General features: G+C 46.1%; 1 protein-coding gene across 1 annotated transcript in view; it reads right to left on the bottom strand.

Annotated features, from left to right (window-relative positions):
• Positions 1-529: 529 nt before the first annotated feature.
• The window catches only part of RNF145 (ring finger protein 145), a 540,629-nt gene continuing 515,366 nt past the window's right edge, over positions 530-25,792 (bottom strand). The window contains exon 11 of the mRNA XM_069653917.1: positions 530-2,286. Coding sequence (XP_069510018.1) covers positions 1,669-2,286 — 618 coding nt within the window. The 3' untranslated portion in view covers positions 530-1,668. The remainder of the gene's footprint in view (positions 2,287-25,792) is intronic.

Genomic DNA, 25,792 nt, shown 5'->3' with positions numbered 1-25,792 from the left:
TGCAGCAAGACAAAATAAATATGGTGTTCCAGGCATTACAAACACAGCAGAAGAGGATTTCCCTTTGAATCCAGTCATCTTTGGCAGATAAAAAAGATGGAAAGTGGGGATGGGGGCCACCAGACCAAGATCCGAACCTTTTAAGCATACAGAGAACTGTGGTTCCAGAGGAAGAGAAAGGCACGGTTAGAGTTACACTTATGCATTCTGGCTCTCTTAAAATGAGACACAGTTATATCGATGGGATGTAGGTTAACTACTGTCACATGTTGGAAGCTGTGTACTTTCCTTTAGGAGCCTCCGACACTCTCCCAGACGCCTCTGAAAAGAGGACTTTATTTCCAAGGGTGCCAAAAAACTAAGACCACTAGTTAATAAAAACACACAATCTTATGTCATATGAAGAATCCATGGCATGGACATATGAAGTCGTCGTGCCATTTCGGAGGAGACAATTTGGAGGTCCACGAGCCTGCTAACATGCCTCTTCACCCCAAAATCAGTGCAAATGAGATTATCACCATGCAAAGCATTTTCAAATGTCATTTATTAAGACAGTCATCTAAGTCTGCCAGTCTACATCCAACACTAAAAAATGATTTAAAAAAAATTACCTCCGAATTTGATGTCCGAGACATGAAGATTACCTTCTTTAAAGCAAAGCAGATTTGTATAAATAAGTCACTATTTTTATTATCAAAATTCACATATAAAATTGCTTCATTTCTATACATTCAAACTAAAGCAGTTATATGAAGGTACAAATTTAAATACGACAAATCTCTTCAAAAAAAAAAAGTGCAAATTCTAAAAACCCTGTGGCACTGGCATCCCTCGGTCATACACATCTTGTGTACTCATTTCCAGAAATACAGTGCTGGTTTGAATTTAATACTGTTAAATCAATTGCAAGAATTGATGGTTACACGTCATTCAACAGCCCTTGAAACCCGTTTCAGTGCTCTAGAGCCCCTCCCACGTTCATACTGCCAGTTACAGTAAGTGATCTTAGGAGCTCAAGGTCACGTCATATGGGGACAAGGCCTGTTCAACAATTGGTAAATAAAGGAATACATATATAAATATATATCCCATAATGTGTCAGTTTGAAAAACAGCAACAGACACATTCCCTGCAGTTCCAGCTGTAGCAGATTAATGTCTTGTGCCGCTGCTCCTCACAGAACCTGATGTGTGAATGCGTACACAGCGTGCATGTGCGTGCAAGCGCGTGCGTCAACCTGCCCCCAAAAGCAGCCCTTTGCCTTTAAATTCTCTTCAGCGCTATACAGAGTCCTCACATTATGTTCACAGCTCTGGGCCCAATGCACTTAGGGTTCTTTCAGGCTTTGCTTTCTTTTCGGCATCTAGGGAGCAAAGGAGGGCTGATCAAAACCCAAGTGGGCTACCTGCAGACTTGCGACTGCAGCATCCTCCCTGCAGGCCTGTCCACTCTCCCTTTGCCACTAGAAGATTCTCCAGGAGCCACTGCGCCTAAGATCAAAAGCAGCTCCTACAGGTATACAGCCATTTCCAGAGCACAGCTCCAGCCAAAAACACAGACATAATCCGCTCTGGGTATTACTAATGACACTTGATCAGCATTAATTGTGGATCTTGTTGAAGGAAGCCAAGGGTAGAAAGCACGTCAAGAGCGTAGGAAGTGACTTCAGCAATGTCTTTTCCCAATACCAGACTCTGATTCAGACATACCATCCTCTCTGTCAACCTCCCACCATTCCACACTGGCCTGTAGTCCAAAGCTGTCAGTGTCCTCACTGATTGGGAGTCCTCCAGTTATAATATCAAGCTGTCCTGGCAAAAGGACTTCGGGTCCTTCCGTAAAAATGCTGTTCCATTCTGCTCTTTGCTCCTGCATCCTAAAAGGCACGCTGCATTCCCTGCTGCATGCGGCCCCAGCTTCATACATACTCTCTGGCATGTGTTTTTCTTGGAACATTGTTGTGTCCATTGTCTCATCCTGCCCTGTAGTGCCAAGACAGTCCTCCTGCATAGTCGGATCCAACTGATTTGAAGGGCCCATGTCTTGACACGGTGAAGCTGCTCCTTGTTCAAAAGCTGGCTGTTCGGCGGGTTCTGGATCAACAACAGCTGGCTCTGCGGCAACGTTTGGAGCGGGCGCAGGTTCTGGCACGGGGTGCTGCTGTGATGAGTTTTTCAATTGGCAGTGACATAGTGGGCAAGTCTCTTGCACATAGAGCCATTTCTTAAGACATCCGGCATGAAAAAAATGGTTGCAAGGAGTGATTATAGCAGTCTTCATGTCCTGGAGATACAAAGAAACATTAAGACTATAACCAAAAAACCACTGGCATTCAGTATGACCAAAACATAGCAACAACTGAAAGACAGAGAAGCTGGGGGGCATTTATATTTTGTTTACAGCCTACAAGAGGCTTCACAAATGCAAAGGAGGTGCAATCAGAGAGACCTTCGGCTGTAGAGAATATATATTTCTTTACTGCATTTGCATAATATCAACAAAAAAATAAGTTTTCAGAAATAAGTTATTTCATCAAAGGAACGATCGCAATAGGACAGAAACAACACAATGATCCAGCCAATGGTCTGGTTTTAAGTGACTCTAGTATTACCCCAACGACACAGCAACATGCACAATATCGGATCCTAGAGCATCACACAATTCCCAATTAGCACCACATTCACTATCAAAGTTAATCAGGCTTTTACAATTAGGAGCCAAGTTCATTAATGACAGCCTCTGGTACAACCAGCACTCTCATTCATCATCACCTTGTTCCAGATCAATCATGTGCTGATCTGGCACACATTGTGCTGTTCCCACCCTGTCGCAGCACGCAGCTCACAAGCCACACCGCCACCATCCACTTCTTCAGGTCCTTGAGTCATATGGGCATTGCAGGAGCATCCTCTCTTTTTCAATAGACTGTTTCGTCAGCACTAATCCGAACGCTACAAACACTATCCTGCACATATGTTCACTTCACTAGCAATAGCCACAAGGCACACACATTAATAGTGGCCTCCAGTCACCACTCCAAAAACATTGCCTGGTTCCCCAATACTTTCCTCCAAAAACTGTTTATTTTGGGGCAACCTGATATGTGGAGGAAAGACTCTGGCACATACCCACATTTACAGCAAAAAGGAGCTGCGTGTGTTGTCTGCAAACTGCAGGTGTAAGTTATGCCCTGACCTTGTGATGCACTTGGTGCTTAAACTGGCTATTCCTTGGTGCCATCCTACTATGCCAACGAGCTACCCTAGTCTGCATCCGTCCTTGAAAGCCTCAGATCCATCTCCTACCTCTCATGCACCAAGTAGCAGGGAATCCAGTCTCTCTAATCCTACACTCCCAATTATTGGTTATGGTTTTATTTTGGGAGCATAAGAGCAAAGCTAGCTTTGATAAGTAATACACGCCCTGTGCATCAGTAGTGGTTGAAGACATACATTTGCGAGGATGGGGAAGAAAGAGTGCTTTCAACATCTAATTTGTTTTCAGCACAGCATTACAGAAAGCATGGAATAGCTCATATGCACAGTTCGTCATCAACCTGTAACGGCCAAAAGGTGGAAGTGGGCATAACGGGCAGGGTGTGGAGCGGTGGGGGGGTGCGAGTTTCGGGGGGCAGGGGGGTGCTGAGACGTGGTGGTCATCAGGAGGTATACTGGGCATAGACCCACCAGTAGGTTACTGGGCTTACCAACCATTACTCAATCCCTAGATGCAGGCTGCTCCAGTGGTTTCTGTGGAAACCGTGGCCAGGCCCTCTTAAGCAAAGCAGCAAACCTGTGTATTCCAGGCTATTCACTATCTCTACGGTACACTGCTTTGCACTTCTGATAAGGTTGACATGTAATTGTCCAATCCATACCCCCCCGCCACCCAAGTAGCACTTTATTCACTTTGAGCACATCAGATGTGAAGCTACAATTGCCCGTCAACAGACTCTTGCGAAGAAACACTCTGTATGCGTCCAATGCAAGACTAGTCGAATTACAGCCACCGCTAACACAAGCAGTCCAATTTCATCACTGCTGAAAAAAAGAACACCAGCAAAACTAGGGGATACATATGATTTTTAGTCATCCATGTGTTCTGCTGAACCAAGTGCCACAAATCCTGTAGTATGGATTTTACCCAACCCATATGGCATTTTAAGCGATGCAACCACAATTCTGGGAGTCCCACTAAGCCACAGTCATAGCGCAGTCTGGCTATTTCATGAATGAATGCCTCCAAAATCAACACTGGCATTACTTGGGTCATTTGCAGAAGACAGAACAATGGTCATTTTGGCAATAGCAGTCCTCCATAACAAGGTGATGGGAACCGGATGACAAAAATCCACCAATCTTAAGAGCAATTAATAATTTTATTACATTCAGTTACTACACCACCTTACCCTACTTCTTATTTCAATACCTCAGTACTTGCACCCCAGTAGACACTGTGCAAGTGCAAACTACTGTGTCCTGCCATAGCAGACCTGGGTAAGGTAGTACAAAACCGATAAGCCAATTAACTTCTAGGTCAGAGATAAAGGCAAACTCTTTGATAAAATCCTTGGGTAAGTCATGATGTAATCCCGGACATATAAAAGGATCACATTTGATACATTATGTGCAATGCCTCTTGTTGTAAAGCCAGATTTGCTGTCTTTAAGAACTATGCTTACCAATGTCAGAGCAAACATGAATAGCAAGAGAAGGCAATCCTGTCTAGTACTGCATTGCACTGCCTTTCCTCAGAGATAAAGAGGTCACTGTGCACCTAAGCCACAGATCTCTCATACAAGTCTACCCATTTCAAGATTGCTTCACCTGAACAACACAATGTGTATGCACTGTTAGCGAGAATTTTCAGAAATGTGCTAATTCCCTTCTACCTTAGAGACCCTGCAGCGCTTTTGCTGGACTTTTGACCTTTTTACCACTCATATTTTTTCTGTGATTTGAACTTTGAACTATGATTTATTTAAAAAAAATACATTCCATTGGTGAAGCTACTGTTTCCAAGAGCAGTGAAGTGAAATTTACTTTACTTACATTTTGTAACGTTCTAGACCCAGCACACACTTACAAAAAGCTGCTGGGGGGTTTACTTCGTATCTCCTTTATCTAGTTTCTCCTGTAACATTTTCATGTTACCCTTTCTACAATTAATGGCTGGTGGCAGTAGTTTACTTTTTACTACCGTTGTGTGTTTCTACCGCAGGCTGCAATTGCAGTTCCAGTAAAGCACCCACGGGTGCCCATTTTGTCAAAACGGGCCAGTCTTTTTCGCCACTTCTTGTTGGAAAGGTCCTTCTTGAGATTTTACTCTGCGTGCCAAACCAGGTTTGGCCCCTTTGTTCGTTTTGTCTTTGGCGGGATTCACTGGTGAAGCACACCTCTGGGCTCCAGCATGTCTGGCAGGGCAGGAAGCGAGGGAGGGGCCCGAAACTCTCTGTTCTTAGTCTCTATGGCTACAGGAATGCACCGAAAGGTGATTGGCTGGCTGGCGCAGGACAACCACCCTGCTGTGTGATTGACAGCTAGGCTGCAACTGAATGGGAGAAACCTGCATAAAAGGTGAGGCTTTTTGATTGCAAGGCAGAGTCACCCACTGGATGGAGGAATCCGAAGAAGAACTTGGAAGGGACGCCTGCTGCAACTCCTGGACCGCTGGTTTGCCTGTTGAAGCCGTGCTGCAGTGCTGAAGCTCTGAATTCGTTTCAACTGACAACTTCTCCCCTTGGATTGGTGGGACGAATCAACTCCAATGCGAACTCGTCTGGACATCCTCTTGGAGCTGGCTGTACTTCCACTGCTGCTGCAGGAACCGATTGCCAGGGAGAGGAACATCAGAATCGAGTGTCTCGTTTTTAAGTCAGACCCGAGCTACAGGTAGATTCTCCGGACTCCCATGAAGCAGGACTGACCAAGCCTGAGCCACCTCTAGAGTGCTGTACCCCAGATGCGAGGAAAGTCCATAAGGTATCAGAGAACTGCAGTGGTGCTATTTGTGAGAAGCTGAAACCATGAAGTGCCGCTGATCTGAAGTTTGCCCATTACTGCCACCGACCTTCAATTCTTAGTGCAGGAGTCACTAGACGTCACCCCTCTTGTCCCCATGACTGAGGCCCAGGAACAACAGGATCTGCAGACCTACACAGGAACAGACCTACACAGAAACCAGCTGGAACCAATTTTCTTCAAACAAAACGTACTGTAAAACTAAGGGTTACCTACCTCCGTTGAGACTTGTCTTGGTTGCTTTTGCACAGTTGCTTGATATCATTTTCTACAAAGATTTCTAAAAGATTGTGCAATACTTTTTACTTACCTTCAAGAAGTGCTTCAGCTCACCTAGACATTTGCTTAACTAACATTGGCTGTCCTGGCTCCCTGAAAGACTCTTATCCTCTGACATTGTGCTTTAACTATCCCTCAACAAAAGTCACGCCTTCCATAACTTGTGTAGCTGGAAAAGGGTTAATTTACTTTGCATCGGGGGATGACATGCATTACTTAAAAGAATTTCTGCTGATTGTATCTGCTTAGATTCACATGCTGTGCATATAGTCTGACATCTAGTGGTCACTGCAGAGTATTGCATCTTGTCTTTCGAGAATCAAAAGGGGGCGTTGACATGGGCGTGCCTGCAACACTATCTCTAACGTGGCGTGTAGTGTACCCAAAATCCCTCACTTGTTGAGGTGCCTCCGATTGTATTTTTTCTGCCATGAGGAAGCCTATGACCATCGTGAGTGAGTACAGAAAAGAGAGAAAGTAGTAAGACGTCTTTACGGTAAGTAATGCATGTCTTCTGATGCTTGGTTATCTGCTTAAAATCACATGCTGGGCATGAACTAGTGAGCAATACTCGGAGTTGGAGGTGGGATGTGAGAAGGAACAGTAGTGAAAAGATGTCTTCGTACTGCTTGTCCCACCTGGGAAAATGAGTGTCTAGGCAATAGTGTTTTGTAAAGGTGTGTACAGAACTCCAGGTTGCCGCTTTGCAAATGGACTCTTGGGGAACATTTGCAATGAATGCTATGGAAGCCCCAGTGCCTCAAGTAGAATGTGCTCTAGGCTTGAAGGACAGTTCTATCTTAGCAAGAGTGTAACAGGGTGTGATGCATTTGACAATCCACCTAGAGACAGTAGATTTGGAGACTGGGTCTCCTCCTCTACCTGCTGCCACTGAAACGAAAAATTGATTTGTCTTTCTTAGTGGTCGAGTTCTTTCCATGAAAAACATGACTGCTCTGCGTACATCAAGTGTGTGCAGGCTTCTTTCTTCCATGTTTGAGGGGTTCTGAAAGAACGTTGGTAGTTCTATGAATTGGCTCAGATGGAACTTTCAAATGAATTTAGGCGCAAACCTAGGGTGAGTGTGCAGAACCACCTTATCTCTGTGAACAGTTACAAAGGGGTCTAGAACTGAGAGCGCTTGTAGTTCACTTACTCTCCTAGTAAGTAATTAGTAAGGAAGTAATAGCTATTAAAAAGGCAGTCTTATAGGTGAGATCTTTGAGATTTGCTTCATGCATGGGCTCGAAAGGAGACCACATAGGTCTAGTCAACCCCACGTTCAGGTCCCATCCAGGAGCTGGGTTAGAAATGGGAGGGTAAATTCTCTTTACTCCTTCCATGAAAGCCTTAATAACTGGTATCTTCCACCATGACACATTCTGTTGTGATGTAGTGTAGGCTGAAAGAGCAGCTAAGTGAACCTTTAGAGAGTTAAAGACCAGACCTGAGTCAAGTAAATGAGTCGGGTACAAAACAATATGTGTGGGAGAGCAGTCAATGGCTTTGATACTCTTACAGTTGCACCAGATGACAAAACACTTCCACTTACTGGAATAGCAATATTGAGTGTTAGTTTTTCTTGCCTCCCTGAGTATGTCCATACATCTCGGAGGGAGTTGCAGGTGCCCTAACTTTATGACTTCAGGAGCCAGGTCACTAAGTTTAATGTCTGCGGGCATGGGTGAAGTGCCTCCCCTTTGTCTTGCGACATGTTTGTCTTGCAAGTCAGTTTCATCGGAGGAGACATCTCTATCAGATGAGCGAACCAGGGTTGGCGAGCCCACATGGGGGCCACCAATATCATTGTGATTGGTTTGTGGTGGATCTTGTGCACTATCTTGTTGAAAAGAGAGTTTGGGGGGGTGGATGAAAGCGTAAACAAATTTCCCTGACCATGTTATGCAGAGTCTGTTCCCATTGGAACGGTTCTGGGGGTACCTGGAGGCGTAATCTTGGCCCTGAGCGTTCTCCAGAGTTGCGAACAAGTCTATTTCTGGAAAACCCCATTCCGTGAAAACATTGGAGACAATGTCTTTGTGTAATCACCATTCATACTCTATTAGTAGTGGGAAATCTCAGCTGAGTATGTCTGCTAGAAGATTGGGTTCCCCTGGAACATGTTGAGACAGCAGAAACATGTGTGTTGAGAGCCCACTTCCAAATGTTATGGGACAGTTTGGACAGCCCTGGAGAGCGAGTGTCCCCTTGTTTGTTCAGATAGTACATGGCCATGGTGCTGTCTGTGAGGATCAGGACCGTCTTTCCTTGCAGTTGAGTTTGAAAAGATTTCAGCGCTTTGAATACCGCTAACAGTTCCAACAGGTTTATGTGGTTGGATGCTATGTCTGACAACCAAACTCTGTGCGCTGTTTGTTGAAGCAGGTGCGCTCCCCACCCTGTGAGAGTTGCGTCTGTAGTAAGTGTGGCCTCCACTACGGGGGTGGTGAAGGATTTCCCTTTCAAGAGGTTCTCCCTCAACCGCCACCGTAGCAAGAGAACAAGGGCTGGCGAGACAACCACTAGATTGTCCCATAGTCTGCTGGCCCAAGGCCACTGGGTGTTGAGCCACTCCTGCATTGGATGCATGCGCAAGCCCGCGTGAGGAACCAAATAAATACATGACGCCACCATTCCTGACAGTCGCATAGCTTTGCGTACCATCACCTCTCGACTGGCTACATATTGAGGGATTTGAAACAGCATGTTTTGGACCCCAATCGGAGGGAAAGACGAGGCCGTCCTTTATTCGAATTAGAGCCCCTCGGAACTGCTTGACCTGACTGGGGTCTAGGCTGGATTTCGTTTCGTTGATGGAGAGTCCCAGACTGAATAAAAGATCTATTGTTCTTTGGGTATTTGACAGACAAGTTTCGTAGGAGTCCCCCGTTATGATCCAGTCATCGAGGTAAGGATAAATCGGGATGGATTGCCTGCGCAGGTGTGCTTCTGCCACTGCTAGTACATTTGTAAATACCCTTGGTGCAGAGGCTATGCCGAAGGGTAGTACCTTGAATTGATAGTGTTTGTCTTGTATCATGAATCTGAGGTATTTTCTGTGCGCCGGCAACATTGAAATATGAAAGTATGCATCTTTCATGTCCAGTGTTGCCATGTAATCCCCCTGTGAGAGCAGGGGAATTACTTCCTGCAGAGTGACCATACAGAACTTTTGTGGCTTTACAAATTTGTTCGCCGGGCGCAGATCTAATACAGGGTGCATAGTGAGATCCTTTTTGGGTACAAGTAAGTACACTGAATAAATACCTTTGTTTACCTGGGAAAGAGGTACGACGTCTATGGCTCCCTTTTCTTGTAGTGTCTCGACTTCCTGAAGGAGGATACACAGATGGTCTTGCGTCAGTCGTCTTGCGCATGGAGGTCTGAACTGTGGGGACCGGCAGAACTCTATACAGTACCCATGGGCCACGGTCTTTAGTACCCACTTGTCTGTAGGAATGATGTTAGCCGGCCCCAACCGGGGAGGTGTGGGAGGGGACTCGGATCTTCGGGTCAATTTGAACCTGAGGCCGGGGAGCCTTTGTGGGTAGAGTTCCGGCCCCTTCCTTTCCCACAATACTGACCCCTTTGGGGATATGGGGTGGTGTAACCGCTGGTTCCTTGTTGAGAGGACCAATTATTTCCCCGAGGTGTACTGGTTTTGAGGGAAGCGTTGGCCACGAAAAAGGCATCTGGACCCAGTTCCTCACCTTGTAGAGGGCTTTTGTGTGACTTAATCTAGCGTCTTAAGGGTGTCGTGCTCCTTTTTTGCAGTCTCGAGAGCTTTGTCGACTGCTCTTCCGAATAGGTTGGATTCTTCCAAAGGTTTATTGAGTGACACTTTAGTTTCTGGCTTGAACCCAGAGTTTCTTAGCCACAGGTGTCTCTTTAAGAGGGTGCCCTGAGCCAAAGATCGACTCGCTGTCTCAGCGGAATCCTAAGGGTTTTTGAGTATACTTTGGTTAACTTGTCTGCCCTTGGTTACCGTGGAGAGAAGACAAGTCCGTAGCCGTTCAGGAATCTCCTGCAGGCCTTCCTGTAACATGGCCCACTGAGCGTCCCCATAGCTGGCAAACAAAGTAGTATTGTTAGCGATGCACGTAGAAAAAGCTGCTGCAGCCGTGACCCTCTTTCCTAGGGCCTAGAGTCTTTTACACTCTTTTTCAGTGGGTGCCTCCCTGGTTTACAGGGGAACCCCTGCCCTTTTCCTTGCAGTGGTCACCACCAGTGAGTCTGGGGTGGAGTGACCTCTGATGTAAAGGGGATCAGAGGGGGAAGGCCGAAATAGCTTTTCTATCCTTGGATTAACTGCTCTTGTGAGTGCAGGTGTTGATAACGAGGGAGCCAGATGCTTTTTAATTGAGTTTAGAAGAGGAATAGCCTAGCGGGCCGGCTGTTTCTCTTTAAGAATGTCCTCCACAAAGTCAGCCTCAGGAACAGCTTCATCGGTGGCGATCTTGAAATGTTCTGCTGCTTTGCGCAACATGGCGTTAAACGTCATTTGATCGTCCACTGGAGCGGGCTGTCTAGTGGGAGTGGTCTGGGGGGGAATCTAAACACTGGGCATCAGGATCTGGAGAAGGATTTGGAGACTGCCAAGGCTGAGGGTCACCCATATCCGGGTTCTACCCCAACCCCTCTATGGGCTCATGCATATCCTCATGGTCAATGAAATGATCATCATCCTGAGTGTCTGTAGGAACCTCCTCCTCAGTGAGGTTTTAAGTGTACACATTCTCCTCCTGAGAGGGATCAAAGAGTCTTGGAAATGTAGCCACAGGTTTCAAAAGGCTTTCTTCCTGTGGTCTCTTGGAAGCGGATTGCTCTGAGAGGGTTAAAAACCTGTCAAGCCTCTCCATACAACTTTCAAATGTTTCTCTAGTCCAAACAGAATACCTAGGGGGGTCTATAGGTGGAAAGGACTCTTGTATACGATCCTCTGATGCCAAACGATGATTTTTTTCTCAACGCCGAAGAAATACCTTCTTCACCTTCCAAAAACTCTTCCCAGGGGACCGACAGAGGTTGCGTCTCCCTGTGCTTCTGCTTAGGCTTGACGGAGGGTTTCGGTATTTCCTTAAGCCTATCTTTGGATTTAGATGAATCCTTGGGCTTTCCCGTGGGCGTCGGCGAATCCCTTGACTGACGGTTCCGAGCGTCCGCCGAAACAATTCTCGCAAAAGTTTCGGTAACGTCCTCCACAGTAGGGAGGCGCATAGCCTGGGCCTGCGGTTGTACAGTCTTTGGCGGAGCTGGGGCCCTGTGGTCGGCGGATGCCTTCTTACGATGAGTCTCGACGGTCCTTGGACTATTGGGGGTAGCACCCTTCAATTTAGAGTGCCTGGTCGCTAGGCATTTCTGCGGCTGCGGGGAGGGCTGCCGATCAAGACGGTCGCAGGGCAAGGCCGAAACCTCCGGTGTACCCTTTGGCGCTGGGGTCTTCTTCGACTTTGTCAAAGACTGGCCGGGGGTTCTGTGTTTAGTGAGTTGAGAGTGTTCGTCTTAGTCGCCGGGATGTACAGTCCCCCATAGCAGTGCCTGAGCCGTGCCTGGCGGGGCCAGGGACAGACGACACCGAGCGGGAGCGCTCCGCTGAAAGGTCAACAACTTCCTAGTCAGAGGCCTGCTCGTCACTGATGCCCTCGTTGCACTCTGCAGTTGCAGCAGCAGGAGAACTTGACATCTCGTAGGCCGCCCAACGCTTGACATGTCAATGTTCATCTCTCCAAGGAAATTTTCCCTTGCAAATGTGGTAAAACCTAAATGGAGTCCTCTTCATAACTGAGGATAGGGAAAGTGATGAAGACCAGAGAGGAAAGAGGGAGGAAAGGGGAAAGGCATTCTCAGATTTAACAGAAATGTCCACCCCGACCTAATTCTCCCTACTGTGTAGGCCAGCTGGAAGGCCTGGCCATTTAGTCGGCAACGCCGACTGGATCACCGTCCGTCGAAGGTCCGTGGAGGTTTCGGCAGAGATCCGGAACAGCCGAGGATGGGAAGGACAGTCAGGGTGATCTTGATTAATAATATAATATATTCGACCAAAGGTCGATGGAACTATTAGCAATGTCGCTGGACGAGCTCCACATAAGGTGACCAGTATGCTGGGTGGAAAAAAATAATCTGAGTGACCTCGATGCATGAGGGATTTTGGGTACACTACACGTCACGTTAGGGATCGTGTTACAGGCACAGGCACGCCCATGTTCACGTCCCATTACGATTTGCGAAAGACGAGATGCAATACTCTGCGGTGACCACTGGATGTCGGACTATGTGATTCTAAGCAGATTAACAAGCATCAGAATCAAAAGTACTTACCTGCTTAAGAATATTTGTTAACCATGGTTTTATTCCCTCACTAATTTCCTTTCAAAACCGAACTCAGTATTGCTCTAAATGTACCAGTGATATATCAATGCCCACAGTGTCCTAGTTATTTAAGTCACCTCAGGGTGTAGGATGTGTGTGTGCCATTCCAAATGGGTATCTACTGATTTAAAGAAACAGAATGTGTATTTTGAAGTATATTTTTTTGTGTTACATATATTTGCTCCCTTTTAAGGAAGGCTTATTGAACTGACTGTTAAATTAATAAATATTTTTTTAATCAAGAAACCCTGAGTGTGTATATTTGGATACTTGTAACTGTGAATCTCTATGTTAAAACTCTGCAGAGGAGGACCCAAATACGGCCTGCACTTCAGCCAGTCATGTCGAAATGCCAGAAGCATACCTGCCAAGATATGTGACATATAAGGAGCAAATGAATCAACCAAGAGCAACGGTGGGGCTCTGTCCAGTACCCATCAGAGGGACATGTATACGTATTGAAGCATCAATAACCAGACAACCGTGGGCTGCAAGGTATCCACTGAGACAACCATACCAGCAGATGACACGATACGAAGACTACTTACAGACTGTCCCCGAAGAGGCCCACAGAACCTTAATGGAAGACAATTGGTGACGATATAAGAGCCTAGACATGAAGTACAGACAACCATAAAACGACAAGCAAAAGAAAGTACACAAGGACGAACTGTAAAAGAATAATGATGTGACAAACGTATAGGAAGATACCACGTTGCAGCACAAAGAACATACCCAGAATCGAATCGTGCAACTGACTGAATGCATGTAAATAGACTTGGAATGCAAGAAGCAAGGTAAACGACACTGCTTGCAATGCTTAGTAGAAGAATAGAGCGGCATGCGCCAATTATATCTTTACCTCAAAGAAGCACGCTATATGAGTGTGAATCCATTTTGTAAAGCAGAACTAAGCCCAGGCTGCAAAGGAGCCACCAAGGCCGAGATTCATATTGAAGCTAAAGTCAGAAGGAAAGAGCGGAATCGAAACTCAGCAAGAATTAGCTCATGCTTGGGAATTCGAGGTCAACTCCAGGAAGGGAGGAGAGCAGCTACTCTGAAGAATCAAAACGTCAGAGCATGACTGTCAGCCAGTGAAGGTCGAGATAAGAGGCCCCAGGCAGGTGGCTGGGCTGAACAAAGAATCAAATATACGAAAAGAAGGAAAAAGAAGCAGATTCACAGTGAACAGAAACGTGACCAGCCAAGGGCCAAGAGGTACCAACGTCTGATGTCACCCAGAACCCGAGGATGCCATAACTTTTCCTGATAAGAACTAGAGTTTCAAGGCCATCATCAGCTAACTAATTGACACATAGGCCTAAAGGTACTGATTGATGGAAGGGAGGCAGGGTGAATCTTGGGGCACTCCGCATCTGGGTGTCTATTCTGCATGCTGCTAATTAAAGCGGAGATTTAGGTCTAGGTCCACCCAATCACAATGTACCAAATAATCTAGGGTCCTATAGCTTGTAGAACCAATAAGACGTCGTAGTTGTAGTGATGTCTATCACAAGTGATGTAGTGGGATGGGCGTAGATGCCCACTCGATAAGAATTATCCAATCCGCATGTTCAGTTACCATATACAGATATAGCACCTATACTTAAGTTACCTTTTTGACCAATAGAAATTGCATGACAAACTTATGAGTTTTGCACGTCAAATGATGACGAATTTTGCCCATAAAGGTTGCTGTCTGAATGAAGAAGTGAGGAAGTTGAAGCGAGACAGGCGATCGCACCATTGATGATTACCATTTGTTTCCCCGTTTTTTTTACTTGTCATTAAACAGACTTCCCTTTGCCAAACCTTTGAGTTGTCCTTATTGAAGTGTGTCGGAGTAAATTAATCCTGCACCCTAACCTCCTCAAAGTGCAGCTATCTTGTCTTACAGGTACTAGAGGGTGAGTTCTGACCTATGGCCCCGTCAGAGGATGCTCTGCCCTCCTGTACACTTGGTAGCGTGAGGATGGTTCAACCAACTATTGATTGATTAATAATAAGACACCCATAGACCGACGGCACAAAGTAACTCTAGGCCTTCGGCAGTATCACGAGTCCTTCGCCATTCGGCTGAGTAGACTGAGAGGCTTCCTGTGGACAATGATAGAAGTAAATCCATCAAATCTGCAGTAGATCTGAAGGAACCTGCCTTACCCAGCATAACCCTTCTCATTCCCATAGGCAGCGGATCGGACGAAAAGACCGCAAGAGGCGGTAACAACGGAGGGGCTCGTGATCCCGAAGTTCCAGAGAGGAAAAGATGCAAGCGGTGAGTGAAACAATAAACTCATTACTTTGGCAAAAGTCTTGTAGGCATTAGAACAAGTAAGGGAAAGGTAACGGAGGGTGGTGGAGAAAAATAAAAATAGTTAGATGTAGAGAAGACTGTATATATATAAAGGGTTAATGACTCTAGTATGATAGAGAAAAAGTAAGGTTACCCGGAGGACACCCGAGAGAAAAAGTAAGGTTACCAGGAGGACACCCGAGAGAAAAAGTAAGGTTACCGGGAGGGCACCCGAGAGAAAAAGTAAGGTTACCGGGAGGGCACCCAAGAGAAAAAGTAAGGTTACCGGGAGGGCACCCGAGTGAAAACAGTAAGGATTCGCCTTGTTCCTGCACTTTAATACAGCGGTCAGAAAAAACGTGAACTCAGAGCCCACATAATAGGGGACGATTAGGCTACGGTGACGATTAAAGACGGCACAAATGAGGTTCGTTTAAACCCCATGTCGGGGTATTGATTAGAAGGCAGGTATATGTGTGTCCAGCTGGTGTCCGTCTAGTCTGTCATATGTGTCCTGTTATATGTCAAACGTATAGAACTGTATCATTGATTGGTTGAGATGAAGTTTGGGCTTTACGCGATTCCATATCTAGGAGGGAATCGCCAATGAATTGTTGTTCTTGTGTAAATTGATAATATAATAATTATGGGGGAAAAGTCTGGATTGGAGCTTGCGTATTGGTGCTCGCTCACACTATTGGAAGGATAAAAAAACTGCATGAGCATGGTTGATAACGAAATTGAGAATGGAGGAGGTTACCACACTTGCACATCGGTGTAAGCAGTTACCCAAGCATGTACCTAAGCTTAAAAAGTACAGTACTGAGTGGGTTAAGGGTACTGCCCACAAGATGTTTATGCCGTGGCCACAAAATGGGTCCTTATCTAAAGCCGTTTTACAACACATGACGACTTACCTACATACCACATACACAGGCAAAAAGCTAGAGAAACGCCTCGCTGTTTTAGAACTTTAGAAGATGTTCGAACAGGCGAAGGAGGAAGAACCACCCGCAGACTGGATATTAAACCTATGCACAGAGGGTGAGATGCCTATCGCACCACCAGCCCCGCCTGAGCCAGTCATCGAGGGAAGTCAGTCAGAGGGACTCTACCCGCTAAGAGAACTAAAGGCAGCCACGGGGTATAGCAACCCCACATATGAGTCACCTACGTACAGTAGTGACGAAATCAAAGAGAAGGACCAGGAAATTAAACTTGCCTCTGCAGTCCCGAGGGACAAGGAGAGACGCGATGATGAAGGGAAGGACTAGGCACAGAGTTGTGCACCTCTCGTTAAGGAGAGAGAGGGAAAGAAATGGAAAGGAAGTAAAGACAGAACAGATGAGATAGCATTCGCAAAAGACGAATGGATTTGAGGACAGATATTGCTGAAACTTGATGGAAAAGGAAGTGATGTTACGAGACCGAGAGAGAAGTCTGATGAGACACAAAGAAGGGAGAGAGAAAAGGAGAAGGAAATGAGGAACGAAAGAATAAGAAGAAAGGATAGGCTGAAGTGAGAACTAATATCGCAAAGAGCAAGAGAAACAACTTGATCGCAAACAGAAGGCAGCCTAAGACCAGTACAGACAGAATAAGCAAAGGTTGGAAGAAGAGCAAAGAGTACGTGAGAGAGGGTGAAGAGAAGAGAAGAGGAGGAAGTTAGAAGGGCAAAGGAACGTAGAAACGAAAGGATGAGGGAAGTAGATAAGGCTAGAGAAGAAGCGAGGACACGCAAGGAAGTAGATGAGGAAATAGAACGTAAACACAGAGGGCACGGGATCTGGAATATTTGGAGCGGGAAGTTAAAAAACTCAATCCTGTTGTAGAATGGTAAGACATAGAAGAATTCTTTCCTGCAAATGACTCGGTACCAGGTACGAGTGGGGCAAATATTGAGGATGACTTCGACACCAGAAGCATCAGGGAAACGATTGATAAAATATACGATGAAATGGGGCTTGAACAGATTTCCCAAGGGGAAAGGGAAGATGAGCGCTTGGAAAGCACTCAGCTTTATGACACTGAGGATGTCACCCGAATTAGTGGGAGCAGGGGACTGTCCCTGGATAGGCTAGAAATTAGTAAGAATGAAGCAGATGCAAGGAGTTGCGTGAACTGGGAACAATCAGCATCTGACTCCGGTGGGGAAACGGAGGACGAGACACATGAAGAAGGGAGACAACGCGAGCCACGGCTCCCAAGGGACCAAGGGGTACGATGGGCAGACACTAGCGAGTCTGCACCAAGGGGTTCGCCGCGCAGCCTGGCCGACATGAGGGAATACCCCGCGGTCAGAGGGGGGAGCCAGCACCTGCCTATGTAGACAGATGTAGACAGATTGAGGACATTACCAGGTAGACGGCGATGCGGGAATGTTAGCCAGCGATAGACAGGAGAGCTATGGGGAAAGAGAAGGAAGACTGCGCATTTCAGTTCCCGCTGCTAGAAAAGGGGGGCGCAAGACCACAATATATTCCATGGCCACACATGGATCGAGAGTACATAAAAAACAAGCTTCCAATGCGGACATTGGGAGCCGGGAAATGGATACACGAGTTACAAAAAATGACAGGGGGTGTCACACTGGCTAAAGGGGACATTAAAGGTCTCCTGATCGCCATACTGGGTGAGAGAGCAGACTATGTATGGAAGCGGGCTGGGTACCCTGGGGTAACTATAACTAACACTGCCCATGACGGAGCACCATTCAATAATTGTAGAGCAGCAGTGTGGAAAGCGCTGCGAGTGCTGTACCCAGACACTTCTGATATCGGAGCTATAATGACTCGGAAAATGAAAGTCAGAGGATCCTTTGATTAATATCCAGAATTTTCAAGACGCATGGGTACTCGAAACGCATGAATCTTGGACGAAATCTATCCCTTTATTCTACCACATATTGTGCCAAGGGTTGCCAGAACCGGTGCAGCAACAGCTCAAGAAATTGGTACAATTGCACACTACTATGGATTGTTGCAAGAAAAGAACCGAAAAAAGGAGACAACTCGTAAAGGTGAGGAAGCAAAGCTAGTGCAAAATAAACTCTCAAAGTATGCTCTCGGGGGAGCCATGCTGACAAACCCAGCTGAGCCAAGCGCGCAACAAGTGACTGAACCATTGCAGAATAACCAGGGTAGCTCAGGATTTTACCCAAGGGGTAGGGGATTTAGAGGAAGAGGATGGCAGAGTAACCAGGGAGGATTTTGACGTAATCAGGGAGGTTTTCAGAATAATGAAGGTGGCTTTCAGAACGCACAGATGGACAGTCCAGCTACGCCAGATGGACAGATGGCCCGACCACCGCCAGTGTGCTGCCTGTGTGGAATGACAGGACATGTGGCGTGCATGTGCAGAAGCCAAGGCATGTGGCAGAATGGCCAAGGGACGGAAACAGGCATGGTAAATCAGCTTGCTGTCCCGCAATAAGACGGTGCACAGAATCACGCAGTGCAGCAGCAGATGCCAGGCTTGCAGCAAGGTATGCCGCAAGGGGTTCAACTCTCAAATATGTGGAATTTGCCACAGGGGCAATCCCAACAGGCACCGCCGCAAATGTTGCAGGGCACTAACTCCGGAGGGGGAGTCCACCCTGGCAATGGGGGAAATCCACAAGTATATAAAGGATCAAAACTCTATATACAATAGGACAGCTCATGGGAAACTCTGATTTGCTGTATCCTATCAGTGACACCAGACCCTAACAGGTAACCTAGGGTAAATGTCGTCATAGGGGGGGAAAGAATATTTCTTCTTAGTTGACATGGGCGCACCACGCTCGTGCATACGAGAAGGCAAGTTTTCCTTGTCCGGCCAGGCCATAGACACTCAGAGTTTTACAGGAGCTCACAGTAGAGTTCCCTTTACGGACAATCTCCCAGTCTCTGTGGGGGAATGTGAGATGAATGTGCCCTTGTTATATTCACGCCAGACCTCAGTAAACATTTTGGGTCGGGATTTAATGACAAAGTTGAATATGACTATATCATTCACAGAGGAGGGTATAGTATGCTCCACTCCAGGAATGCATTATTCTAACGTATGTTAAATGGTCAGAGCGTACTCCGGACGTATAGCCATGAGAGCTATACCATTAGAACCGAAAGTCTTTGCGTATGGCGCGCGTGTGCTTATGGCATGACTGCCAGGCCTCGCAGATAGAACTATGAGAACCCCTGATGTGTTTCTATTCAGACCAGGGATACCTATGCATGAAGAAGAGTGACAAGTATTTCCCTTATCGATACATATTGCAGCAGTACGAGGGAAGGTAGTAATGGTCGAAGGGTACGATGATGAAGGCAGACAATGGTGTGCAATTATCGCCATTGAAGAAGGGTACCAAGTGGCTGATGTCACAGATTATGATCTGTTTGAAGAACACCCTCACTCAGAAGAGACAAGGGTGGAAGTAAGGCTCATATTTTGGGTCAAAATGATCAAACTAGAAGTGCCACAGAGAATGATGTTGGCGCTGATCCACCCCGCATACTTTGATGACGACATGACCCAGGTGCCTGTCTCAGTATGGACTACAGGACCCTATAACGTAGGACTCCTGAAAGGAGCAGGAGAAGTGAAAATTAAATAGAAACCAGGAGCAATTTTACCGAGGGCACAACAATATCCCATGTCCAGAGAAGCAGATGAAGGGATTGCAAAGACAATTTCCCCATGATGGAACAGGGCATCCTTGTGACGTCGGAATCACCATGCAATACAGTGATTTACCCCCATCAAGAAATCAAAGGGAGGGTCGTTACATTTAATCCAAGATTTAAGAGCATTAAACGATATTGTTGAAGCAGAGTTCACTATAGTCCCTAATCCATCTACGATCTTGTGTAACATACCGATCGAGGCAAAATACTTCACGGTGCTTTTTTCTCAATCCCGCTGCACTGTCACTCACAAAATCTGACGTCCTTCACGTTCAGACAAATGTGTCTGAAAAGCACAAGGTTGCCGTAGGGGTACTGTAAGCCCCCATCCATTTTCAACCGAGTATTGCAAATGGACCTAGGCAACATTACAGTGGACAGTGCTGTTTTGCAGTATGTGGATGACATTCTGATCTGCAGCACCACTGAAATACAATGCAGGCGCGATTCTATTCAGCTCCTGACTATATTGGCTGAAAAAGGATATAAGGTTGACAAGGAAAAGTTACAATATTGTCAACAAGAGGTGCTGTACGTAGGCCAGCTAATATTGCATGAGGGGAAAAGGATCACCCCAGAAAGGGCTGAAGCTATCATGAACATGGCTAAGCCTCTCATGATAAAACAAATGCAGAGCTTCCTAGGCCTGTGCAACTATGTTAGGGCATGGGTCTTCGATTACAGTTCGTATATCAAGCTCTTGCTCCAGGCCTTGAAGAAGGCCTGAGTGACAAAAGAACAAATTGAATGGACTGAAGCGATGGAAGAGGGGTTCACAGAACTAAAGAGAGCAATTTGCGCAGCTCCAGTTCTCGGGATTCCTAATTATGCAGAGGAATTCTACCTGTTCTTGCACATGAATGGCAAAGTTATGACGGCAGTACTTGCTCAAAAAACCTTTTTGGTGTACAAGCCCCTGGCGTATTACAGTGGGAATCTGGACCCAGTAATAAGAGGCCAGTTCCCATGCGAACAAAGCTTAGCTGCCGCAGCATTCGCAATTGAGAAGGCATCAACCATTGTAATGGGATGCTCCATGACACTGTATGTTGAATACTCATTTGCCATATTAGAGAAACCAAAAGGTACATTGACATCTTAAAGGGCCTCGGCCTATGAGATGATCATATTGAATCCATCGATCAAAATAGTGCGATGTAAAACAGTGAATCCAGCCACGTTCATAGCTGAACCAGTCACTGAAGGTGAGCCGATACATGACTGCGCGAACTACGAAGAATTCTATGATGAAATCCCCAGGGTAAAAGAAAATGCCCTGGCGGGAGGTGAGATAGTTTTCATTGACGGTTCTTCGAGAAACGACCAAGAAGACGGACCAAGATATACGGGCGTTGCCGTAATAAAACACATAGCGAACGGAGAATTCCAAGTACTTGTTAGTGCACAAATACCATCTCATTATTCAGCACAGGCTGCAGAATTATTGGCGTTGATACTCGCCATTGAGAATCATGCAGACCAGGAAGTTACAGTGTACAGTAACTCTGCCTATGTAACGTCCACAGTGCATGCAGGACTAGCACGCTGGAAGAGGAGGGGCTACCTCCGAGCAGACGGCACGTCAGTGCAGCACGCAGCCTTATTGGACAGGCTGATCAAGGCACTATAGCTCCCAGTGGGCATAGCGGTCGTGAAATGTGCCTGCTCATACTCACTGGTCAGATTTCGTGTCACGTGGAAATCACGCAGCAGACACGGATGCCAAGTTTATGGCATCCAAAAATGAGACAATCATGGAAGTAGAAGTGGCACGCACCCATGAGCGTATGATGATAACTCGGGCCACTTCAGAGGCTTATAGTAATATGGGGCAAACTCAATTGATGGAGCTTCAAGGGGAGGCACCACAGGACGAAAAGAACCTGTGTAAACGTCGAGGGTGTTCTGTAAACCCCTTGGACGGATTGTGGAACAAGACAGCACTGGTAAACCAGTAATGCCTGTAGCCCTACTAAAGATATCACTAGAACAATTCCACTACCCGTTCCATATGACAAAAGAAAATCTAGCCACAACGCTCAGAGAAGACTGGTTCATACCGAATTTAGCAGAGCAGGTTGCATTCTTTTTTATAGTTAACTGCATAATTTGCCAGCAGTTCACAGCTAGGCACACATTAATAGTGAGAGGAGTCATCCCCCGGCAAAATGGGCCATTTCAGCACTTGCACGTCGATTATGTTGAAATGATTCAAGTGTGTAACGGGTACAGGTACTTAATTGCAGTGGTGTGTCCATTCTCTAGATGGATAGAAGCAGGTCCCTGTACCCACCCAGACTCAACCTGTGCTGCCAAATTCCTGGTAAGGGAAGTATTCCCTAGATGGGGGTGTGTGAGGTGATGAGATCAGATAATGGGGCTCATTTTGTAAATACAGTTTTTGAACAGATTAGCTTGTTGCTTGGTATAAAGCACAAGTTCTCGTTGGCGTATCATCCAGAGGGAAATGGCATATGCGAGAGGCTCAACGGCTTGCTAAAGGAGAGGATAGCCAAGTTGAAGCTTACTCTAAAGAAAGGATGGCTGCACTGTCTACCAGTGGCATTGTATGCACTTCGGAACCAACCAGGCTCCGACCATCATTTCATGCTGCACGAGATAGTCAAAGAAAGGAGAATGAGGACCCCCCTTACCCCTCGAGATAGAGCTAGATGCGATTACCCGAGAGGTCCTGGGAACCTAGTTGTCGGAATATCTGAACTGCATGACATCAAGCCTCGCTGTCATTTCAGACCAACTGCAGCAACAACGAAAAGGGTGCAACACAACACCAGAACCAGAGGGAGATGCTGAAACAGACACAGCTCAAGGACTACGTACGCCAATCATCTTCCCTGGTGATACAGTGCTTGTGAGAAATCACACAAAGAAAAGGTGGGGCGAGCCAAGATTCAACGGCCCGTTCATCGTGGAGGACTGCACTCCCTCAGCCGTGAAACTGCAAGGCAGGAGAGCTTGGATCTTCCTAAATGACATTAAACCTTATATAAGTGAGATCCCCTTAGCTGCACCCCACCGCGAAGAACCTACAGACAACGGGGAAGAACCTCAGCACGTGCAGACAAGAGCTATGACGAGGAAGGAGGACGCATGAGAAGGAAAATAAAGACAAAGAACCCGGATGCAAGTTGTGGCATAAAACTGGACAGTTTCTCCAAGCAAAGGGGGATAAGGACATAACGGACACTCTGTGCATTCTAGTTGCAGGGTAAAGAAGAGAAATCGCACATCTAAGCCACATCACACTGATGATACAAACTTTTGAATCGAGCCATATCCAAGCATTTTCGGCAAACAAGACTTTGATGAACTAAGATCAAAAGTTAAGAACATCACACAGTCACCTGAATCAACCAACACCCAGACTTTGCTTTGCAGAACGTATGACATCCCACAACAGAAATATCACAAGGGATGTGCTGTCCTGTTTTCAGTTAGTGCTAGAGACATATCCATCGCTTATAGGGAGAGTTACCAGTATCACAGACTTTGTCCAAGATCCAGCCAACAAGAAAATAATCTGGTAACTACTGACTGTCATCGCGGAAGCCTTCAATGTACTGCCCGAGTACGGTGATAAGGACACAGAGGCTTCCACCACAAGTGATCATTGATGAGCTGACATACACGCTTTTCTTTCGCATCATAGAGGAATGCAATCCACGCAGCAGGAAAGTGCAGAGACTGTTTTCGTCGAAAGAAAGGCCTGTGATCCAGATCCCAGCCAAGCAGCACAACTGTCCCCGTCACCCGAGGACAGTCGCTTGGCGCACAATGTCCTGTTCCGTCTAGTCACCGACTATCCAGAAATGGTGGGAAGGCCTGCAGATGTTGACATCATCACCTTCCTCAGAGACCCAGCTAATGTCGCACATATGGGCACACTCCTCCATGGAATCATGCTCCAGGTGGAGCTATCCAATGTTCAGCGAGAATATCTGAGATTCCAGTGAAACCGTCCGCCGTGGGACAGATTGAGGAAAAGAGGCACAGTTCTTCATTTTACCGCCGTGGGACAGATCGAGAAGAGCAGCAAAGAGAACTTCACCGCTTTGTTTTTTATTTTTTATTTTATTTTTTTTGGTTATTTGACTCCCATTTTTGATTTGATTTGAACAATACCATTTTTTTCAGGTTTTCCATTTTTTCCATTTTTCTATTGTTTCAAATTTTTTCTATCTTTATTGCATTTAAACAAGATTCCAGCATGTCTTCCGGACTAAGGCAAATTCGGGGGGTGGACTGGGTATTGACCTATTTTGAATACGCTCAATGAGTGTGACCATAGAGGCTAGTCTAATCTTTTTCCATAGTCTAGCAAGGGAACTACATCCTGCAACCAGAGACTTTCGACACCCTCGAGAGGGGTTACTATTACGAAGCACAAGACACTTTACGTCCAAGACCTCCTGAAATATGATTGAAATGGGGGCCCAGAACAGTAACCTAGTCCTCCCACAAGCGAAGGGGTGCCCCCACTTCCCTGGAAGAAAATGCTGCAAACTGTCTTATCGAACAATAATGTGCATATATATATATATATAGTGATTATTATTGTTTTTCTGTCATTAACAATCAGAACTGCATTCTTTATTGGTGCACAAAGCACTCCAATTTCAGTGCACCCATCAGATAATGTACGTACGAATCCCATGAAAGCACCCAGACCCTATATAGTCATTCCGATTCCTAGAAAAACTGACAAAGTAAACAAACTAAAATTAAATGTAATTAGCAGTGATTCATACACATTTGAAGTAACAAATGAAGAGAAAAGCTGGAGACAGGGTCAGCATGGATTGAATGAAAACATAGCAATGACCAATACACGCACACACACACACTGAATGCACACGGGCAAGGGCAAGTGTCAATGGCTACAGAACCTCGAATGATGGCAACAGAAAATAAGAGACTGCCTACCGAACAACCATTTCCAGAAACCAAGAGAAAGCAAGTGAAAGGCCAACGGAAAAGGATATAACCAAAGCACTCAAGAAGACAGAGACCGCTACAAAAGAATTCGCTGAAAAGACACAAATGCTGATAGACCATTTGTTCCCATTTATAGCCAGAGCAAAGGAAGTGCACAAGGAGCTGAAAAATAGGACCACAGTGATTATTGCAGCAAGACATCAGTTCCTATGAGCACTAGGCCCATGATGAGGCCACACATTGGACAGACGATACACAGATGGTGGTTAAAGGAGCCCTACAGGAGAATGCAAGAGGAGCAGAGACACACAAAACCTTCTCCTACTACAGCGATACAGGTAATGAAGCCTGCTCCTCCAACAAGCATGCCTGGGAATCCTCCAGCAAGAAAAAGTCACATAGATGCACTTAGAGACGTAGTTATAGCTAACTACAAAAAGACATTAAGAATCAAGAGAAACCCACATGAAGACAACAATGAACTAAATGATTACCTAGACAGCACAGACAACATTAGGGACCAACACATGAAAGAGGTCGGAAGAAGAAAAGCTGAAGGAGAATGCTACATCTGCGCAGAGGTGTTGCAAGGTCTGGAAAAGATCTGGGGCTACACTAATGTCGGGATTGCCGGGGTTAGCTATCCTTTTGGCTGTAGACCCTGAGATTCTATCCAGGGCTACAGCCAGAAAACCAGGGGCTATATCCCCCTAAGCCCCCCTAGCAAATCCTCTGCGTCTGCGCACTCCTACCGTGCCCCATGGGAATGCCCAAGATCTTCGTGGCTATAGAAATTGATGCCCCGACAGCACACTGTTTTTGACACGTAGCAATGTGAAACACGAAATGACAACTAATGGGAGGTGATGCCTCACTGAGATGGGCAACAGATGCAGCATACCTTGATGAAGACGACTATATCCAAGACATCAGGACAAGAAACAGAGCTCACACCAGGAATCACGTGATTAGATATGCACAGCCAGAAGCACAAGGAACAGGAACAAGATGTTACATAAACCCAAGACTGAATGTCCAAGGGAAAACCCCAAAAGAAGCGCAAATATGGAAGAATAGAGGCCAGATGCAGATTGGGGAACAGTGCTTTCCCCTGACGGATGGGAAGCAGGAGTTGTAATCTGCCGAGCATGGATGGTCCTTGGAGCCTGCAAGGAAGCAACAGAGAACTCTCAGAGATTATGCAA

This window comes from Ambystoma mexicanum, chromosome 3q (genome assembly GCF_040938575.1).
Source record: "Ambystoma mexicanum isolate Mex_15411 chromosome 3q, UKY_AmexF1_1, whole genome shotgun sequence".
NCBI classification, from domain to species: domain Eukaryota; kingdom Metazoa; phylum Chordata; class Amphibia; order Caudata; family Ambystomatidae; genus Ambystoma; species Ambystoma mexicanum.
This window is presented reverse-complemented; position numbering and strand designations above follow the sequence as displayed.